The sequence below is a fragment of the Macrobrachium rosenbergii genome, chromosome 16 (assembly GCF_040412425.1).
Source record: "Macrobrachium rosenbergii isolate ZJJX-2024 chromosome 16, ASM4041242v1, whole genome shotgun sequence".
Lineage (NCBI taxonomy): Eukaryota > Metazoa > Arthropoda > Malacostraca > Decapoda > Palaemonidae > Macrobrachium > Macrobrachium rosenbergii.
In genome coordinates, this window is record NC_089756.1 from 22,352,948 (window position 1) to 22,368,931 (window position 15,984).

General features: G+C 35.7%; 1 protein-coding gene across 1 annotated transcript; it reads left to right on the plus strand.

Annotated features, from left to right (window-relative positions):
* The first annotated feature begins 334 nt into the window (after nt 1–334).
* Nucleotides 335–9,355, plus strand: LOC136847177 (putative inorganic phosphate cotransporter). Its single transcript, XM_067118602.1, has 8 exons — nt 335–451; nt 2,794–3,027; nt 4,968–5,055; nt 5,593–5,819; nt 6,398–6,547; nt 6,796–6,928; nt 8,241–8,482; nt 9,155–9,355. The coding sequence occupies exons 1-8, from the start codon at nt 434–436 to the stop codon at nt 9,278–9,280; spliced, it is 1,218 nt and encodes a 405-aa protein (XP_066974703.1). The 5' UTR covers nt 335–433; the 3' UTR covers nt 9,281–9,355.
* Nucleotides 9,356–15,984: the final 6,629 nt, after the last annotated feature.

Consider the following 15,984-nt stretch of genomic DNA (forward strand, 5'->3'; position numbering starts at 1 on the left):
CTGCGTTTTTCTAAGACGAATGTTGACCAAAATCTTTACTTCAGTTACGGAGAATAGTGTTTTTGCTTCGGCTTGTCTGTATCTTTTTATCTTTGCTTGTCAATTCGTCTGCCTGTTTGTTTGTCTTCGTTTGCCGGATTACGCACAAAGAAAGATCCGTGCTGACTGTAACGAAAACCATGGCAAAATGTCATTAGATTGATAACACGCGACTTGAACGTTACAGACAAAGGTATCATTGCGAGGTTAAACTGAAACATAACAAGACAGAATGCAAGCGCAGAAAAAAAAAAAAAACTTTGTAAACAACTTGACAGTTTGACCTAACTTAAAAAATGAAATTTTTTAGGACTGGATCTGGACGTGCTGGAAGAACAGAAGAGCCCATACAGAGAGGCAGTTTCCTCCGGTGCAATATCGGCGGGCGGGTTGGATGTGGATGACGTCGTTAGTAAGTATATCCTAGTGTACTGTATTTGTATAACACACACACACACCCATACAGATATATTATACATTATATATATATATATATAGATATGATATAGCAGAATATATATATATATATATATATATATATATATATATATATATATATATATATATACACACAGTGCAGCATAAGTAGCATACTTTTGTTTAAGTGGAACAAAATTAAAGCCTTTTGATTATCCTTTATTTTTTCGAACATGAATGTATTGCCACAGGTTAATAGATTAATATAATATAATAACAAAATTAATATAATGCTGGCTCAGTTTTAATGTTCAATACAAATACTAACTGCTAACTCTGCAGAAGACGCCTACTGGATTTTTTGAGGAGAACGCAGCAAACGATTCTTGTGGTTCATTGGACTTTTCTAAGCTTGTTGCAACAACTGGCCTACCCGCTCTTGAGCATCACTTACACTCCTGTGGATTCAGAATTTTCTAACCAAACTTTTGATATTCTGGCTTTGCACCATTGGATGTAAATTCAATGATAACAATCTTAGGTTTCAGCACCATTTTTTATTGTTTGATAGTACAATTGAATTACTTTGCTCTCTGTTCGCTTTGTTAAATCTCATGGTTGTATAAAATATCTGAAAAAAATGAAGATTTAGCAAATTAATTAAAGAAATAATAAAGAAAATATACATTATAAGATATAAAATTAAAAAGGGCGTTACTTTTACCGCACCTTGTATATATATATATATATATATATATATATATATATATATATATAATATATATATATATATATATATATATATATATATATATATATATATATATGACTTTTTTTATTACATCACCGTGATTCATATTCAATCATTTGCTAAAACGTCTTTAATATCCAATTCGCTCTACACTCCGGAAATAATATATTTTCATATATGTTACCGAGGAATTTTTAGTTGATAATAAGTTCGTTGTCTCGTGGGCTCGAACCAGCGAAGACAAGAACTCGGACTACAGCTTTAACCCACACAACTTATTATCAACTAAAATTCCCCTTCGGTAACATATGAAAATATATTATTTCCGAGGTAGAGCAAATTGGATATTAAAGGACGTTTGTAGCTTACTGATTGAATATATATCATATATATATATATATATATATATATATATATATATATTATATATATTATATAATGTGGACTCATTCCGATAAGACTGCTGAATGGAAGATGAATTCGCTGTGCATTAGTAAAACCAACAATGATCCCCATTTATAGAAGAACAAAAAATAAAATATGATTGATGAACGTTATTATTTGCCCATTTTCACTTTCCTTCGAATGTAAATAAATCATACACAGAATAAATTTCCTGTGCATATTTCCGTCTCTCTCTCTCTCTCTCTCTCTCTGTCTCTCGTGTTTCCAGCGGACGGAGGCTGGGGTCTCCGTCACGTCTTCGGCCTGCTGTCCTTTTCCGCCCTCACCGTCAGCTACGCGAACAGAACAACATCAACATAGCCATAGTCGCCAGAATTAAACTGGAACAGCTCTGACGTCACGGATCTAACGGACGTTGCGTTCGCTGCGCTCCTCGTCTAATGAAAGGTTCCGATACTCCCGGTGAAAATACCGTCAGGAAGGTCTTCATTTAAAATACGATTACGTAGTTTTTCGTGACCTCCCTGAATTTATTTGCAATAGTGGTCTTCGAAAGGCATCGCTGAGATTGTCATCACCATTTGTGTTCCATTCATGGCATGTTCAACTTATAATTACTTTCCGGGCTGACAAGTAGTTGATAAAATTCTCAGGAAGTGCTGACATTTCAAGTTGGGAAGATTAACACAATTAATTATCTCTTTATTTTACTGTAACCTCTTACTCGATTTTTGAAGACAGTTGCTGCAATTAGAGAGAAGGAAACATTAGCATATGATATGTTTAATCAATAACAAGAAGAATGAGCATCAAGTACTGTCTTCTATTTACAAATATTCATATAAAACTTATCAGTAAATTTATCCCGAGTTGATCAGCATTAGCCCCCTTCAGAAAAATGTTTAACATGTTGACTTTCATTCATTTCTGGGTAAGTTTTAAAACATACTGAAAAGGCTCTCTTTAAATGTATTAAAACTTCACTTTTTTTTTTTTTTTTTTTTGACTGCTTTAAAAACCCACTGAATGACACCTCTTCCGGAAACGATCACGGCGGCGTCTTTTTCAAAACATCTTGTATTACCCAGACTTCTAACTGATACCCGTTTGGCACGAAAACCTGCTGAACGAACACTCTTCCAAAACCGACTAAGACTGGCCACCCTCTCTCACTTTGCCAGATGGGAGAATTCGATTGGGACGAAACAACCCAAGGGATGATCCTGGGCTGCTTCTTCTACGGGTACACGGTGGGCAACCTTTTGGGAATTATCGTCTCCCAGTACCTAGGGGGAAGGGTTACGCTCGGGGTCAGCGTCTTATCTGTGTCCATCGTAAGCCTCTTATCCCCCGTCTGTGTCAGGACCTCCACCGCTCTCTTCGTGGGTCTCAGGATTGTGTCCGGGGTTTTTCAGGTGGGTTTTGTCTGCCAGTTAGTGTTTCTGAAAATGATTGCCTATATTCTAGGGTATGTTTTTACTCTTGCGTATGGACGCACTTCTACAGTTCAGGAAAATCTCCAGGAATTTCTCGTTAAGCTAAATAATTTAGTCCCTTCTATAAAATTTACCGTAGAGGAAGAAAGAAATTGTAATTTGAATTTTCTTCTTGTAACTGTCCATAGACATGATAGAAATTTCACCTTTTCAGTCTTTCGAAAATCAACCAACATTGCCTCGTTTGTTCATTATTATTCCAATCACCATAAAAATGTTAAATTCTCTGGCTTTTCTGGAATGTTCTTAAGGGCTTTACGTGTTTATAGCCCGCGGTTCATTGATGCTGAGATCAAAACTATTTATGATATTGCTTTGAAACTTAATTACCCAAGGACCTTTGTGCATGTAGCATGGAAAAAAGCCAGGAAAACATTTTATTTAACTAATAACAAACTTGAATTCAGCAAGCATAATATTCTCAAATTACCATATGATGAAAAGTTTTTACAAATTCCTAGAATTTTAAAGCTTTTCAACACAAATATTGTTTTCAGCAATTTTAATGTTAAGAGTTTAGTAGTAAAAAATTCTCCTAAAGATGTTTGTGGCTGCATCTATGAAATTCCTTGTAAAAAGTGTGATAAAATATATTAGGGACAAACTGGAAAATCACTTTCACAACGAATCAAACAAAACCAATATTCTGTGAGAACTGGCCAAATGTCGAATGCATTATTCGTACATATGAGAGATTTAGATCATCCTATTAACTGGAGTAAAGCAAGATCTTTACTCCCGGGCAATGACACACTTAAGAGGAATATCATTGAATCTTGTTTTATCAAGTCGAATAATGAAAGTGTTCTAAATTTAAGTCTTGGTTTGTTTAAACTTGATGCCTTCATAATTAAAAAGTTGTTGATAAATATATGCAAAATTAATATTCATTTTTATACATGTTTCTGCAATGTGAATGGGTAAGGTTCCATTTCTTTTATGGTTAAGTATATATATGGATTTAGTTTGTGACCGCGTGATCCCGGATTTGCCGTGGATTAACCTTTTGTTTTTACCTGGCAGTGTATTAAACCATCTGGTATTCAAGGTTATACATGTTTTTGGATTTTGTAAGCCCTAAACTTGTGTAATGTCTTTGTTGTTTGGTCTATGGTTCCAGTTTGTGACAGCTCGATCCCCGATTATCCTAGATTATCTTTCTTTTTATTACCCTTTGACAACTGACCACCTGAGTATTCTTGTTTTTTTTGTTTGCTGTAACCTTCTTTTGTATCTGTGACTCATTTTTATTGCCCAGACGATGCATTAATAAACGTGAAAGCGCTTGGTACTGAACTTCTGCCTGTCATTTTCCTGTGGATAATATATATATATATATATATATATATATATATATATATATATATATATATATATATATATATATATATATATATATATATATATATATATATATCTATATATATATTATATATATGTTAAAAAGTCACAAATATGAACGTGGTTTGAGTGTCACTGGAAGCCACGAGGAATATTTAAAAGGAATTGACATATTGTTAAGTATTTTTGTGTAATTAACACATGCCCCAAAAATGTGTCAAGTACACGAAAGTATTTGGCACTCCGCCGTTTCTTTTTAAACATTTCCTGTGGCTTCAACTGATACATGCTGTATATATAAATATATATATATATATATATTTATGTAATATATATATAATTTATATATATATATATATATATATATATATATATATATGCGTGTGTGTGTGTGTACGTTTATGATGAGTGGGTGAATGAGACCTTTCAAAATAATGCCAAGACTTCTTTGTCATTTCTTACCTATTCTATTTTATTAAATAAATAAAACACTGATCACATTATCCGTATTTGTGCAGGGACCCCTCTACCCTTCCATGTTCACTCTCATGGCAGCTTGGATACCTCCGAAGGACAAAGCCAGCTTCAGCTCTATAGTTTTCGTAGGTAAGACATTAAGCTCATGAGAATTTTCTAATACAAAAGGCAATGGCGCAGAACCCTATAACCTTACCTAGCCCAGCCAGAAGATAAAGAAAAAGGATGTGCATGAAGAAGAGTGTGGTTTAGTCACATGATAGAGCTAGTTCTGCCGTTTGAAAGACAGAGGTTAGGAAAATGAAAGGAGAAAGTTCCAAAGCTGTGAATATTGATTCGCTAATCTAGTGATATTCACTGATGTCAATGAAACTCTACTAATTGTTTCATCATGTTAGCAGTCCTCCAACAGTTCATTATTTTCGTTTGTTTTTATTTGTTTGTCGAAGTTTAATGCCTCATTTTCTTTGTTAATTTCCTTCATTTTCATTATTTAAACGGGTACAAGGATCGAACATTTTGCTCTCAAGGAACCAGTCTAATGTCTAAATTTTGTGCTAATTTATTAGTCTAAGGCATTATTTTCAATCTCCAGATAATGCCATTTACCCATGAAGGAAACAAAATAGATTTTTCCTTCCTTCCATATCTTACTATCCTCTGCAGGAAACCATATGGGCACGGTCATTTCAATGGGCTTGGGGGGCGTGATGTCAGGCTCCGATTTCCTTGGCGGATGGCCGTCCGTTTTCTACGTGTTCGGAGTCGTAGGTCTACTCTGGAGCGTAGCCTGGTTCGTCCTTATTCGCGACCAGCCTGAGAGGCACCCTTGGATATCCTCCAAGGAACTAAGTTATATCAGGTCTAATTCACCCACCGTTAAGTTGTCCAAGGTAATGGTGTTTGAGGTCCACACAATGTATTTTTTGATCGAATTTTGCTGACAAAACTCACCCTTCTTGTAGAAAAGATAATCAGCATACGCAAAAATGAAAGAAAGTGAGACAGTAGAAACATTGGTGTGAGTGTAGTACAAATACTATGATCAAGATAAGTTTGTGAATTTCTGATTTTTTAATCTATGGAGTGTTATAGTAGAGAGACAGAGATGTCTATAATGACGGAGCATTTAAATTTTATGACAAAAAGGTATCATTGAAAGTAATGTGTTTAGAGTGAGAGAAATTCTTTGGTGACGATCTGTCTTGCTTGTTGAACGTGCTTTTGAATGGGATTGAACGAATTGTAAGGAAAAACAGTAGAAAACCTAAGGATATATTCTTGGAACACTCAATTCAATGTTCATCTGTAGAGAAGTAGATGATAAAATTAAAAAGAATATAAATATGAGTCATGAAGAATTAATATATACAGTATATTCTTTACAGATCCAGTGTTCCAATTGTCTTTCTGTTGAAACTAGGGTCATGCATTTATTAATTTGTTTTGTCACACTTCTGAATCGATTCAGGCTCTGAAGGTCCCGTGGAAGGATATCGCCACGTCGATGCCCTTCTTGTGCTTAATTATCTTTGCTTTTGGGGACTGCATAGGATTCTTCACCATCCTGACTGAGATCCCTACTTACCTCAATAATATACAACACTTCGACTTGGCAAGTGTAAGTTGATGTGGAAACACTGTTTTCTGCTACCTCTCAAGTTTGTAATGATTTATTTGACCAGCGAGTCTTTCTATAACTCATCTATTAAAAGGCATGAGCTACAAAATTTAGTTATATCATCCTCCTGTGGTCATGTCAGAATGTTTATTAAAGACAACCATAAAACTGTATTTTGCCTGTCGTAGTACATAATAGTTTAGTGTTAAATATGCTTATTCTCACCTAATTATTTTTATTACTTTCAGAACGGCGTACTTTCTGCTTTACCTTACGTGTGTGTAATTATAGCCAGCCCTTTGTTTGGAGCCATCATAGACAAGATACCAGAAAAGAAATGGCTCAGTATGAAAATGACAAGGAAATTGGCTACGGGAGTAGGTAAGTTTCCTGCATCAGTTACAAATAAAAGGTATTTTATTTTGCCACTGTCCTGCTCAGAGCAACACACTTTGGTCATTGTACTTTCAGTACATGGTCCAGAAAATGTCCTTGTCGTTTTCCTTCTTTTTGCTCTCTCTGCAGACATTACATTAATGTGAATGATAGAAAGATTTTTTTTTATTAATTTCATCCTGCATTCGGTAATGATTCGTATCGTGGTCTTTTGGCTTCATTTTATGAAAGGAATGTTCCACTGGCATTTTGACTTCTAGATGTGACCCTAATTTCATTTTATGAATGGAAGGTACTGAAAATATTTTGTATATATATATATGTATATATATATATATATATATATATATATATATATATATATATAATTTCTATATATATATATATGTATATATATATATTTCTATATTACGTTTTTAGATAAAGAAAATTGTAAACTTTATTTTCCACAAGAATCTTTGTCTTTAGAACGTGAAGATTGTTTTTACTAACATGAGGCGTCCACTGAAACTTTCAGAAGGAATTAGGCTGAGATAGATTAGCTAAGTCTGTCACCAGCAGTTAGACATTTGAAATTATTAACCTGTTTACACAAAACTGGCATTCACTCCAAGATTGCAATGTAGTTACATTTGCTTTTATATTTCTTAATACACCATGAACTTGTGGATTTCAGTATCAACAGTCGTTGCACAGTCATTGGTGGTGTTTATTTATAATACATTCAGCTCTCTAAAAACTTTTATAGTGTCTCATTTATAAAAATAAATATACGTTTGATATGCCTTCTAGTTATCAATGTCTATTAGTTATTCTGTGTGCCTTTCATTAGTTATCAGCAGGCCAACAATAAATAAGAGTAAAAGACTCATAAATTCAGTTACCAGTTACTTTAACTTATTTTTATGGATCTGTGCTTATCCCATAAACCGTTTTTTTTAGTATTAGAAATGAGTGGATTTACCCAAGTGTGAGAAAACCACAACTTCAGTTTCGAGCTTATTTCATGTAAATTCACAGATCAATTTTAGCAGCGAGCAGAAGTATAAGTTATAAAGTACGTTTTCGAGATCTGGATCAGTCCTGTGTGATCTTATAATTCGACTGAAGACATCAGCAGAGATGCCAGTCTATTGCGGGGAAACACTGATTTCAATTACCAGCTGACTCCAAAGTTGTCATGTGTGTATACTCAACCTGCAGAGGCACTTTTCAAATTTCAGACACCATCATAACTAACATATAAGGATGAGATCCTTCAATGCAGGTCCCAGCTAATTTTCTTGTATGTCCACAGGTCTTTACCCATCTTGCGGATGCCTGGTAGCCATGTGCTTCGTGGACTGTAATGCAACATTAGCAATTGTGCTCCTGTGTCTAGCAGTGAGTCTCAACGGAGCCAAGTACAGCGGGGGTTATGTAAGTGAACAAGACATCGCCCCTAACTTCACCGGGGTGTTGACAGGAATAACAAACGCTGTGGCCTCCATCACTGGAATTGTCGCTCCATTGGTTGTAGGAGTGATTACTACTGGCAATGTGAGTCTAACGTTAGCAAATGGATTTTCCAGGTGACATCTGTCCCGTAGAGGGGTAGTGCTGTCAGTGAACCTCATGGTGTTCACTGTAGGCTTTACTTAAGGCCCCCAGCTGCAACACCTTTCGTTCCTTTTACTCTTCTATCTTATTTTCCATCCTCCCTTAACAGCTGTTTCACAGTACGACTGCAAGGTTTTCCTTCTATTACACCTTGACCTTTTCACTTGCAATTTCTTTTTCACCGCTGAATGGCTTCATGGGTCCCAGAGTTTGGCCTTTGGCCTGAATTGTATATTCCATACCAAAATGACAATGGATTGTACAATACGCAAATCAGAGGATTGTCACACAGGTACGAATAGGTAACTTATTCAATAACATAACATTGGAGTAAGGGTTGTTTGCATTACTCATAAATGAACAAGTACTATGAATCTGCTAGACTTTTATTTACCTGTTTCTTAAGGTAAATGGCTCACTTGACGTAAGTAAACTACTACTGATAATTTTAGTTAACGCATTCAAGAAACCTGGGCATTTTAGCATATTTTGAAGCAAGCTAACTCAAAATCTGAGCTACTCTCGAAACATTCCAGTTATAGTCGATCGTTTTTTTACCATCCCATGGAACTATGCATTTAATGTAATCTAATACCAGCGTTTCTCTCTCAGCAAACACTGAGCGCCTGGAGGATTGTTTTTGGAATCTCGGCGGTGGCCTACTTCATCGGAGGGTCGGCATATTTGATGTTTGGAACGGACAAAGTGCAGCCATGGAATGAGCCCAAAACGATATAGATATGTTTGGATTTTTTGTTAACAAAAATACTTTCATATTTAGATAATATTTAAATAAATTATATGCTAAAGTTACGTGTTGTTCATACACCTCACCTAATGTGTATATAGTGTGTAACACGAGTTTATGCAAATATTTTGGGAAATGAAAGGAAAAGTCATTCTTAGCAGAAAATGTTCTATGAACGTATGCATTTTAAGGCTTCGTTTGTCGGTGAGGTTAATTTTTAAAATAACCGTTATCATTAAACGGGTAGGAGTAGTCACGGATGTGGGGAGGGGGATGGAGTTGATCAGTTCGCTTGATACTCTAAACGGTCTCAATTTTCCGCCAAGATAAGAGAACGTGTCCAGATTACAGTGTCAAATTCCTGATTCATTTTGAGAGTAAAAAAAAGGAGACAATGCCTTACCCTTCCAGTTATGTGGAATATGCAGATATAATGTTTATTTATGGGTTTTGCAAAATTTCCATTTCTATATTACACGGTTGTGAACTCCACTGTTTAATATTAACAAAGGAAATCGGCGATTAGGCCGATGTAAAAAAAAAAAAAAACTCCAAATCAAATGTATTCTTTAGATACAAAACAAAGAGGAAAAATTACGCACATCTTTGAAACTTTCTCTCTCTCAGTCAATGGTATTCACTGGACTCCGATAAAAAAAAAAAGCAAGACTAATGGAATCTCCCCTCCATCAAAAGGTGACTACTCATTACACACCGGTCAAAATTCAAATGTATTATCAAAATCTCCTTCTCCATCAGAAGTATTCATCACCCACCAATCAAAGGAAAAAGCTCACCTATGAAAACGCTTTCGTCTCTGCCAGATGAAAAAGAATGGAAACATTATGGAAAATTCAGTTTCTTCATTCTTTCCTGTCAAAGGTAGCCTTTTCGTACAGTAATCGTCCCCATTCTTACCTGTTAAAGGTAGCCTGTTCATACAGTAATAGTCTTCATTCTTTCCTGTCAAAGATAGCCTATTCATACAGTAACCGTCTTCATTCTTTCCTGTTAAAGGTAGCCTGTTCATACAGTAATCGTCTTCATTCTTTCCTGTTAAAGGTAGCCTGATCATACGGTAACCGTCTTCATTCTTTCCTGTTAAAGGTAGCCTGTTCATACAGTAATCGTCTTCATTCTTTCCTGTCAAAGGTAGCCTATACTGTAATCGAAGGAGGTAAAAAAGTTGACATTATTCAAAGTGCAGTATCCTCCCTACCTGCATTCCCTTATCATGATTACTGTCACTGCCACTCATTCAGCATAGGCGTAGGTCTAGTCCTGATTCGTGATTCAACAATTCCGTGCGAGGCGGCAGGACAGTTTGCGCTAGAATTCGCCGACACAAATAAATGTTGCCGAGCAACATTTACACTACTTTCTTGATACGTAAAGTTAGTCTTTAAAATAATTATACGAATTCTGTTCACGGGTGAATTACTAGTTGAAGGAACTGTAATGGTACATTTTCAATAACCTGCGAGGAAAAAATCGTAATTAAAAGGCTAGCAATCCAGCTGCCTCAGCGTGCTTCATCAGCCCTCCCCCAAAATACCTGACTACTCACTCCGACATTCCGTATGCGCCATCTTACTTGACGTTTAACGATAGCGGTTATTTTAAAAACTCTCCTCACCAATAAACGAAGCCTTAAAATGTTTATTGAGACATTTCTGCTCAGATTGACTTTTTCTCTCATTTCCCAAAATATTTGCATATATATATATATATATATATATATATATATATATATATATATATATATATATATATTATATAAAGTATATATGAACTACACATGTATATATACATTATATACAGTATATACATAATATATATATATATATATATATATATATCGTATATATATATATATAAGAAAATAATTGTCAGGAAACCAGTTCTTTGTACGGCCATTCGAGAATCATAAGTTTAAACTATGACGAGTTGGTAACAATAATGATATATAAAAATGTCAAAATAACACATAGCATATCTTGTCTTTAAAGTGAGCAAGCTCCAGTAATTATCAAGGCAAAAGAAAATTTAGAAAAGTATCCTATACACAATAATTGTTCAGATTCAGTACGGTGTTCTGAGTGAGCGTGGCAGTCTGGGGCCAGTCTGGCAGACTGGCGCATCGGCGACGGCAGTCGTCTCTGGACCTTAGTGGTTACTGTGTGTTGGGTAACGTTATCGAGGTGTACCAAGAATTCATTTGTAAGTGTGCAAGAACAGCAGTTGAGAGGGGAAAAAACTGATTAAGAATAGTTAGAGAAAATAGGCTAGGACGATTTGGAATGAACGATGGTAAACGAAAGCATAACTAACCAAAAACAGTGGGTTCGAGGACCAAAGAACCTGGTTGGCTAATAATGGACGGATGTTTTTGTTTCTTAACTTTTTTTTTGGGGGAACTTACAATTTTGTTAGCAATGGCTTGATAAATTTCACGGTCACTGATAATGTTTTTGGGCAAAATAGTGATTTGAGTAGCTTGATGAAGCTTGAATAATCTCGCTTAAATGAATACCAATCAAAAGAAGTTGTAGGCCTATATGTAGCTATTTTAGGCTACGGTGCAAGTGCTAACTCACGATTTTAAGGCTGAATGATTACACTAGTGATGGATTTAGAATAACAGAAAATCTTGGCATCTGGCGTTTATTCAGGCCAAATGCTACTTTATGACCGTCGGGAATAAAAGTAATCGTAAAAAACTATAGCCTACGAGATCAAGATGCCCCGCTCATGATTTTTTGTCCAAGATACGAAAACGCTCACTGCTATAGGACTAGACTGCTATTAGTCGGTTGCATTTCATCTGTCCACTCACCAACGGAGGTTTTAGGTAAAAGTGGCAATATGCATAGCTAGCTCTCAACTGGCAGAAATCAAAGTTTCCGATATCGTAGGCATACTGTGAGAAATGTGCAAAATATTTCCATAGTAATACGTCTGAATGCCTATATATACAAAGAACCCTTACACCTCCCTATTTAGATCTTAAACATGCCGGTTTATGTCGACAGTATAACAATACAAGTTCACGAATGACAAACTTGTAACAGACAGTCTACTCAGGTCACACGCAAACTTCATTGAAGGCTTTGGAAATATAGTATGTTAAAGTAGTACATTGTCAATGTGTATAGCCTAAATACGGGATTATTGAGAAGATACACCCCTATTTATTTGAAATAAGCCTACACAGTTTTATCAGAAATATCGTAAATAATTGAGCAATACATTTCTAATCTTCCAATTTTATTATGGAAACGAATTTGTGGTCTTATCGATTCGACTATACAGATGTATAAAAAAAAAAAGACTTCAGTTTATATCAAAACGACTGGTTCCCTATTGGTCAAGTTATCTTAGACCCTGACAAGTCCTGATAGGTCCTCAGTCATTCAGACATTTGAGAGTACAAATTCTTTCAAGAATTAGTTTCGCAGTTCCCAAGGCGTTTATTTCTTTTAGTTAAATATAGCATTATAAAGAAACTAATAATAACTTGGAGGGCTCTTAGCGACCGCTGTTTCGCGATTCATGGATTAAGACTCGGTATAGTCTTTTCCAAAGTTTGATTGCCATGTTTCCTTTCTTGTCAGTGGGAAATGACCACTCTCTGTATGTCTGTCTGTCTCTTAGACGGGCACTGGTTAGTTTTTCCTAATTTTCTGGCTACTTTAGTCTTAGCGGTTATCACACTATAATATCAAAGCTGGTACTAAATGCGTGCATTTATATGGGAGTGTGCAAACCCTTTAAAAGTACTCATTACTCTACTAGCATGGATGTTGTTTACCCATGATATGCTAGAAAAAATTTTCTTATGAAACTAGATATAAAAAAATAAGTTAATAATTCAAGATAATTCTACAGGCTTTAACGTGGACTTGAGTAATATTAGGGTACAACCGAACAGCATTTTTCAGCACTTCGAGTCCCTCTGCCGTTCCAAAAGCTGGACTACACTCACCAACCAAACGATTCTGTACAGATGAAAAACTGGGCACTAACCCTGGACCCAAGCATCCAGAAACCCCTCACGGTGCCTGCCACCCATGGCCTCTCGTGTTCAGGTCCCAATTCCAGATCCGGTAGCAACGAATTCCCGCGATCACCCTTGTTATATTCATAGTTTCCTCCTCTGACGTACGCACACTTTTTCCCCTGTGGAGAACCTGGAATAAGTTGTGTTTGCGTAAGATACTCCTTTTTCACCTGATAAAAGCAGAACAAATTGCTGGGTACCTATGGTGTCAGGGGAGGGGCGAATGGTGAGTTGGCCTAGGGTACTCTCGTCGGTTCCCAGGGCTACAAAAGTCAGTCTTGATGGCGGATTTTCATATAATAGACTGACCTGAATTGCGTACATGAAGAAAAAGGGTATTAACATTATAAATGAAGTTAATTACAGAAACGTAATCATCTAATATCCCTTGCAAGAAACTTACATCAGATTCGTTAGGAAGTTTAAAGAAGACTCTTGTTTATTCGCTTACATAGTTTATACAAAAGAAGTATATTTTTATTTATATTTTCTTTTTATAAAAAAGCCAGAAATGTGGATGAGGCCATCTTTTCAGGCATATAATTTACCTATATGCTAGACATATGTATATATATATATATATATATATATATATATATATATACATATGTATGTATGTATATATATATATATATATATATATATATATATATATATATATATATATATATATATATACATATACTATATATATGTGTGTGTGTGTGAGCGGGCGCGCGTGTGAAAAAATTTCCTCAATGTCCATGTCCTGGGAAAAATGTAGAAACATCATATTTTGCAGGATCCTCCAAAGGGTTGCTAGTTGTTGGTCTTTCACCTTTTGCGCCCTACTTGAAATAGAGGCATCATGACCAAAACTGCCGTGGCAACTCGATAATCACCAAGTGAAGACAGATTAGGAAGCATTTGAAACCATGAGGCCTAATTATACAAGAGCTAGTGACTTACACGAAGAAATACTGGTAAAATGCTTTTGCCGCAACCATAGCTCTATCCCTGACATTGATTGTAAGAACCCCCGTTAAAAAACCTGCCCCTTACCGCTGTCAGTGGTAAGGGGCCGGAAAATGATTTTTCTCCAAATCTCAATATGATCGTATGACAACACTCTCCAGAGGAGGTTTCAGGTCACTAGCTTCAAGAAGACCTTTAGGAAACGGACTACAAAGAGGGAAAGCTTCAGTAATCATTTTCAACAAGTCTGGAAATCCTCTTAGAAGTATTACCAGCGTCATTATTTACAGTTGCTGTTGCCAAGGCCTTGTTGTTCACAGAAGCAGTAAGACTATCGACCAATCTACTGCTTCTGATGAAAGCTTAAAGTAAGCTAACTGACAGGTCCTCGCTGAAGAATATGTCACACTGGATTGTATGGCTTATCCTGAATGATAACATCTATCCATAATACCTCCCTTAGTACGTAATCCTTCTCTTTTAGCTGATTATATTCCTTTAATCCTTATCCTGATAATCATCCTGGAATCTATGAAGTTCAGAGCAGTCGTTTTCCCTTACACGACTTCCCAGATTAAGGTCGGCATGGAAATTGGCTCAACTGGAAAAATGCTTTGAAGTGACAATGAATCTGTCATGCAGCTTGGTCCTTTGATCACCCAAGACGATTTCCCACAATTATCATGACTTAGAGGGCAACAAGAAGTAACAAGTAGCAAAGTGCGTTAAAATAATCATGGTACGATGAAAAAAATGATCTAAAGATGGCATGCGCAAAAGAAATAATACAGAACAAGAAAATTAATAAGAGCTTTAAGCCCATGAAATAAAGTGAAAAAAAATCACATATTGTTCATGCTTTTCTCAGAGTTATTGCTGAACTGGTCATAGGAAGCCCCACTGGAGAAGTAAATACTTTTGTTTCTTGGTATGTTTTTCAGATCTTGTATTAATTGACAGACGTATAACTAGAAACTGCATCTAAGTAAGCATTAGTGTTAGGTGCAGTTTTCACTTTTAAACTTAATAAGATTTGCCTGTTTATTTACTAATGTTATAGGTCGTTGATTAAGGATGCGGAAATTGTAACCTGTCCCGATAGGTGAATCAAAAGTAAATTACGAAAACTTGTGAGAATTTGAGAATGTATTCTAAAAAGAAAACTCACGTCAGTTTTCTAAAGACCATTTGATGTCTTCGTCTTCTAGAAAAGACAAATATTTAAAATAGCTGCCTGCATTACTATCATTAGATTATTGCCCTCGTTATATATAAAAAATTGCCACAAAATCTTGTTTGTGAGGGTAGGTGTTATTCATACCATTCCTCTCCTGCAGCAGTTACTCGTGGCTTTTGTGTCCGCTAGAAATCACGGTGCTTCTTAACTTCATCTCTGCTGGCTGTCTTGGTGTCTGTGGCCTCTTCAGTTATTACTGATTTATTATTACAAACCTTTGATCCTACTGCCTTAAACATTCTCGAGTTTGATCCCCCTCCTTACAGTAAAATAAGTCTAATAGAACTAATTACTCATGCATCCGTTGAATTAATTATGCTTATATTATCATACACTGGGTACGTATTAGGCTTAACTGTTCTTCCCGTGCAAAGATGCCAACATTTGGCCGCAAAATGGCAAACATGGAAATCTTCACTTTTGTCACTACAGTACTACTGACT

Coding starts and splice junctions, on each gene's coding strand:
- LOC136847177 (XM_067118602.1), top strand. Junction 5,056..5,592: donor CAGCTCTATAGTTTTCGTAG/GTAAGACATTAA, acceptor TATCCTCTGCAG/GAAACCATATGGGCACGGTC. Junction 8,483..9,154: donor GAGTGATTACTACTGGCAAT/GTGAGTCTAACG, acceptor TTTCTCTCTCAG/CAAACACTGAGCGCCTGGAG.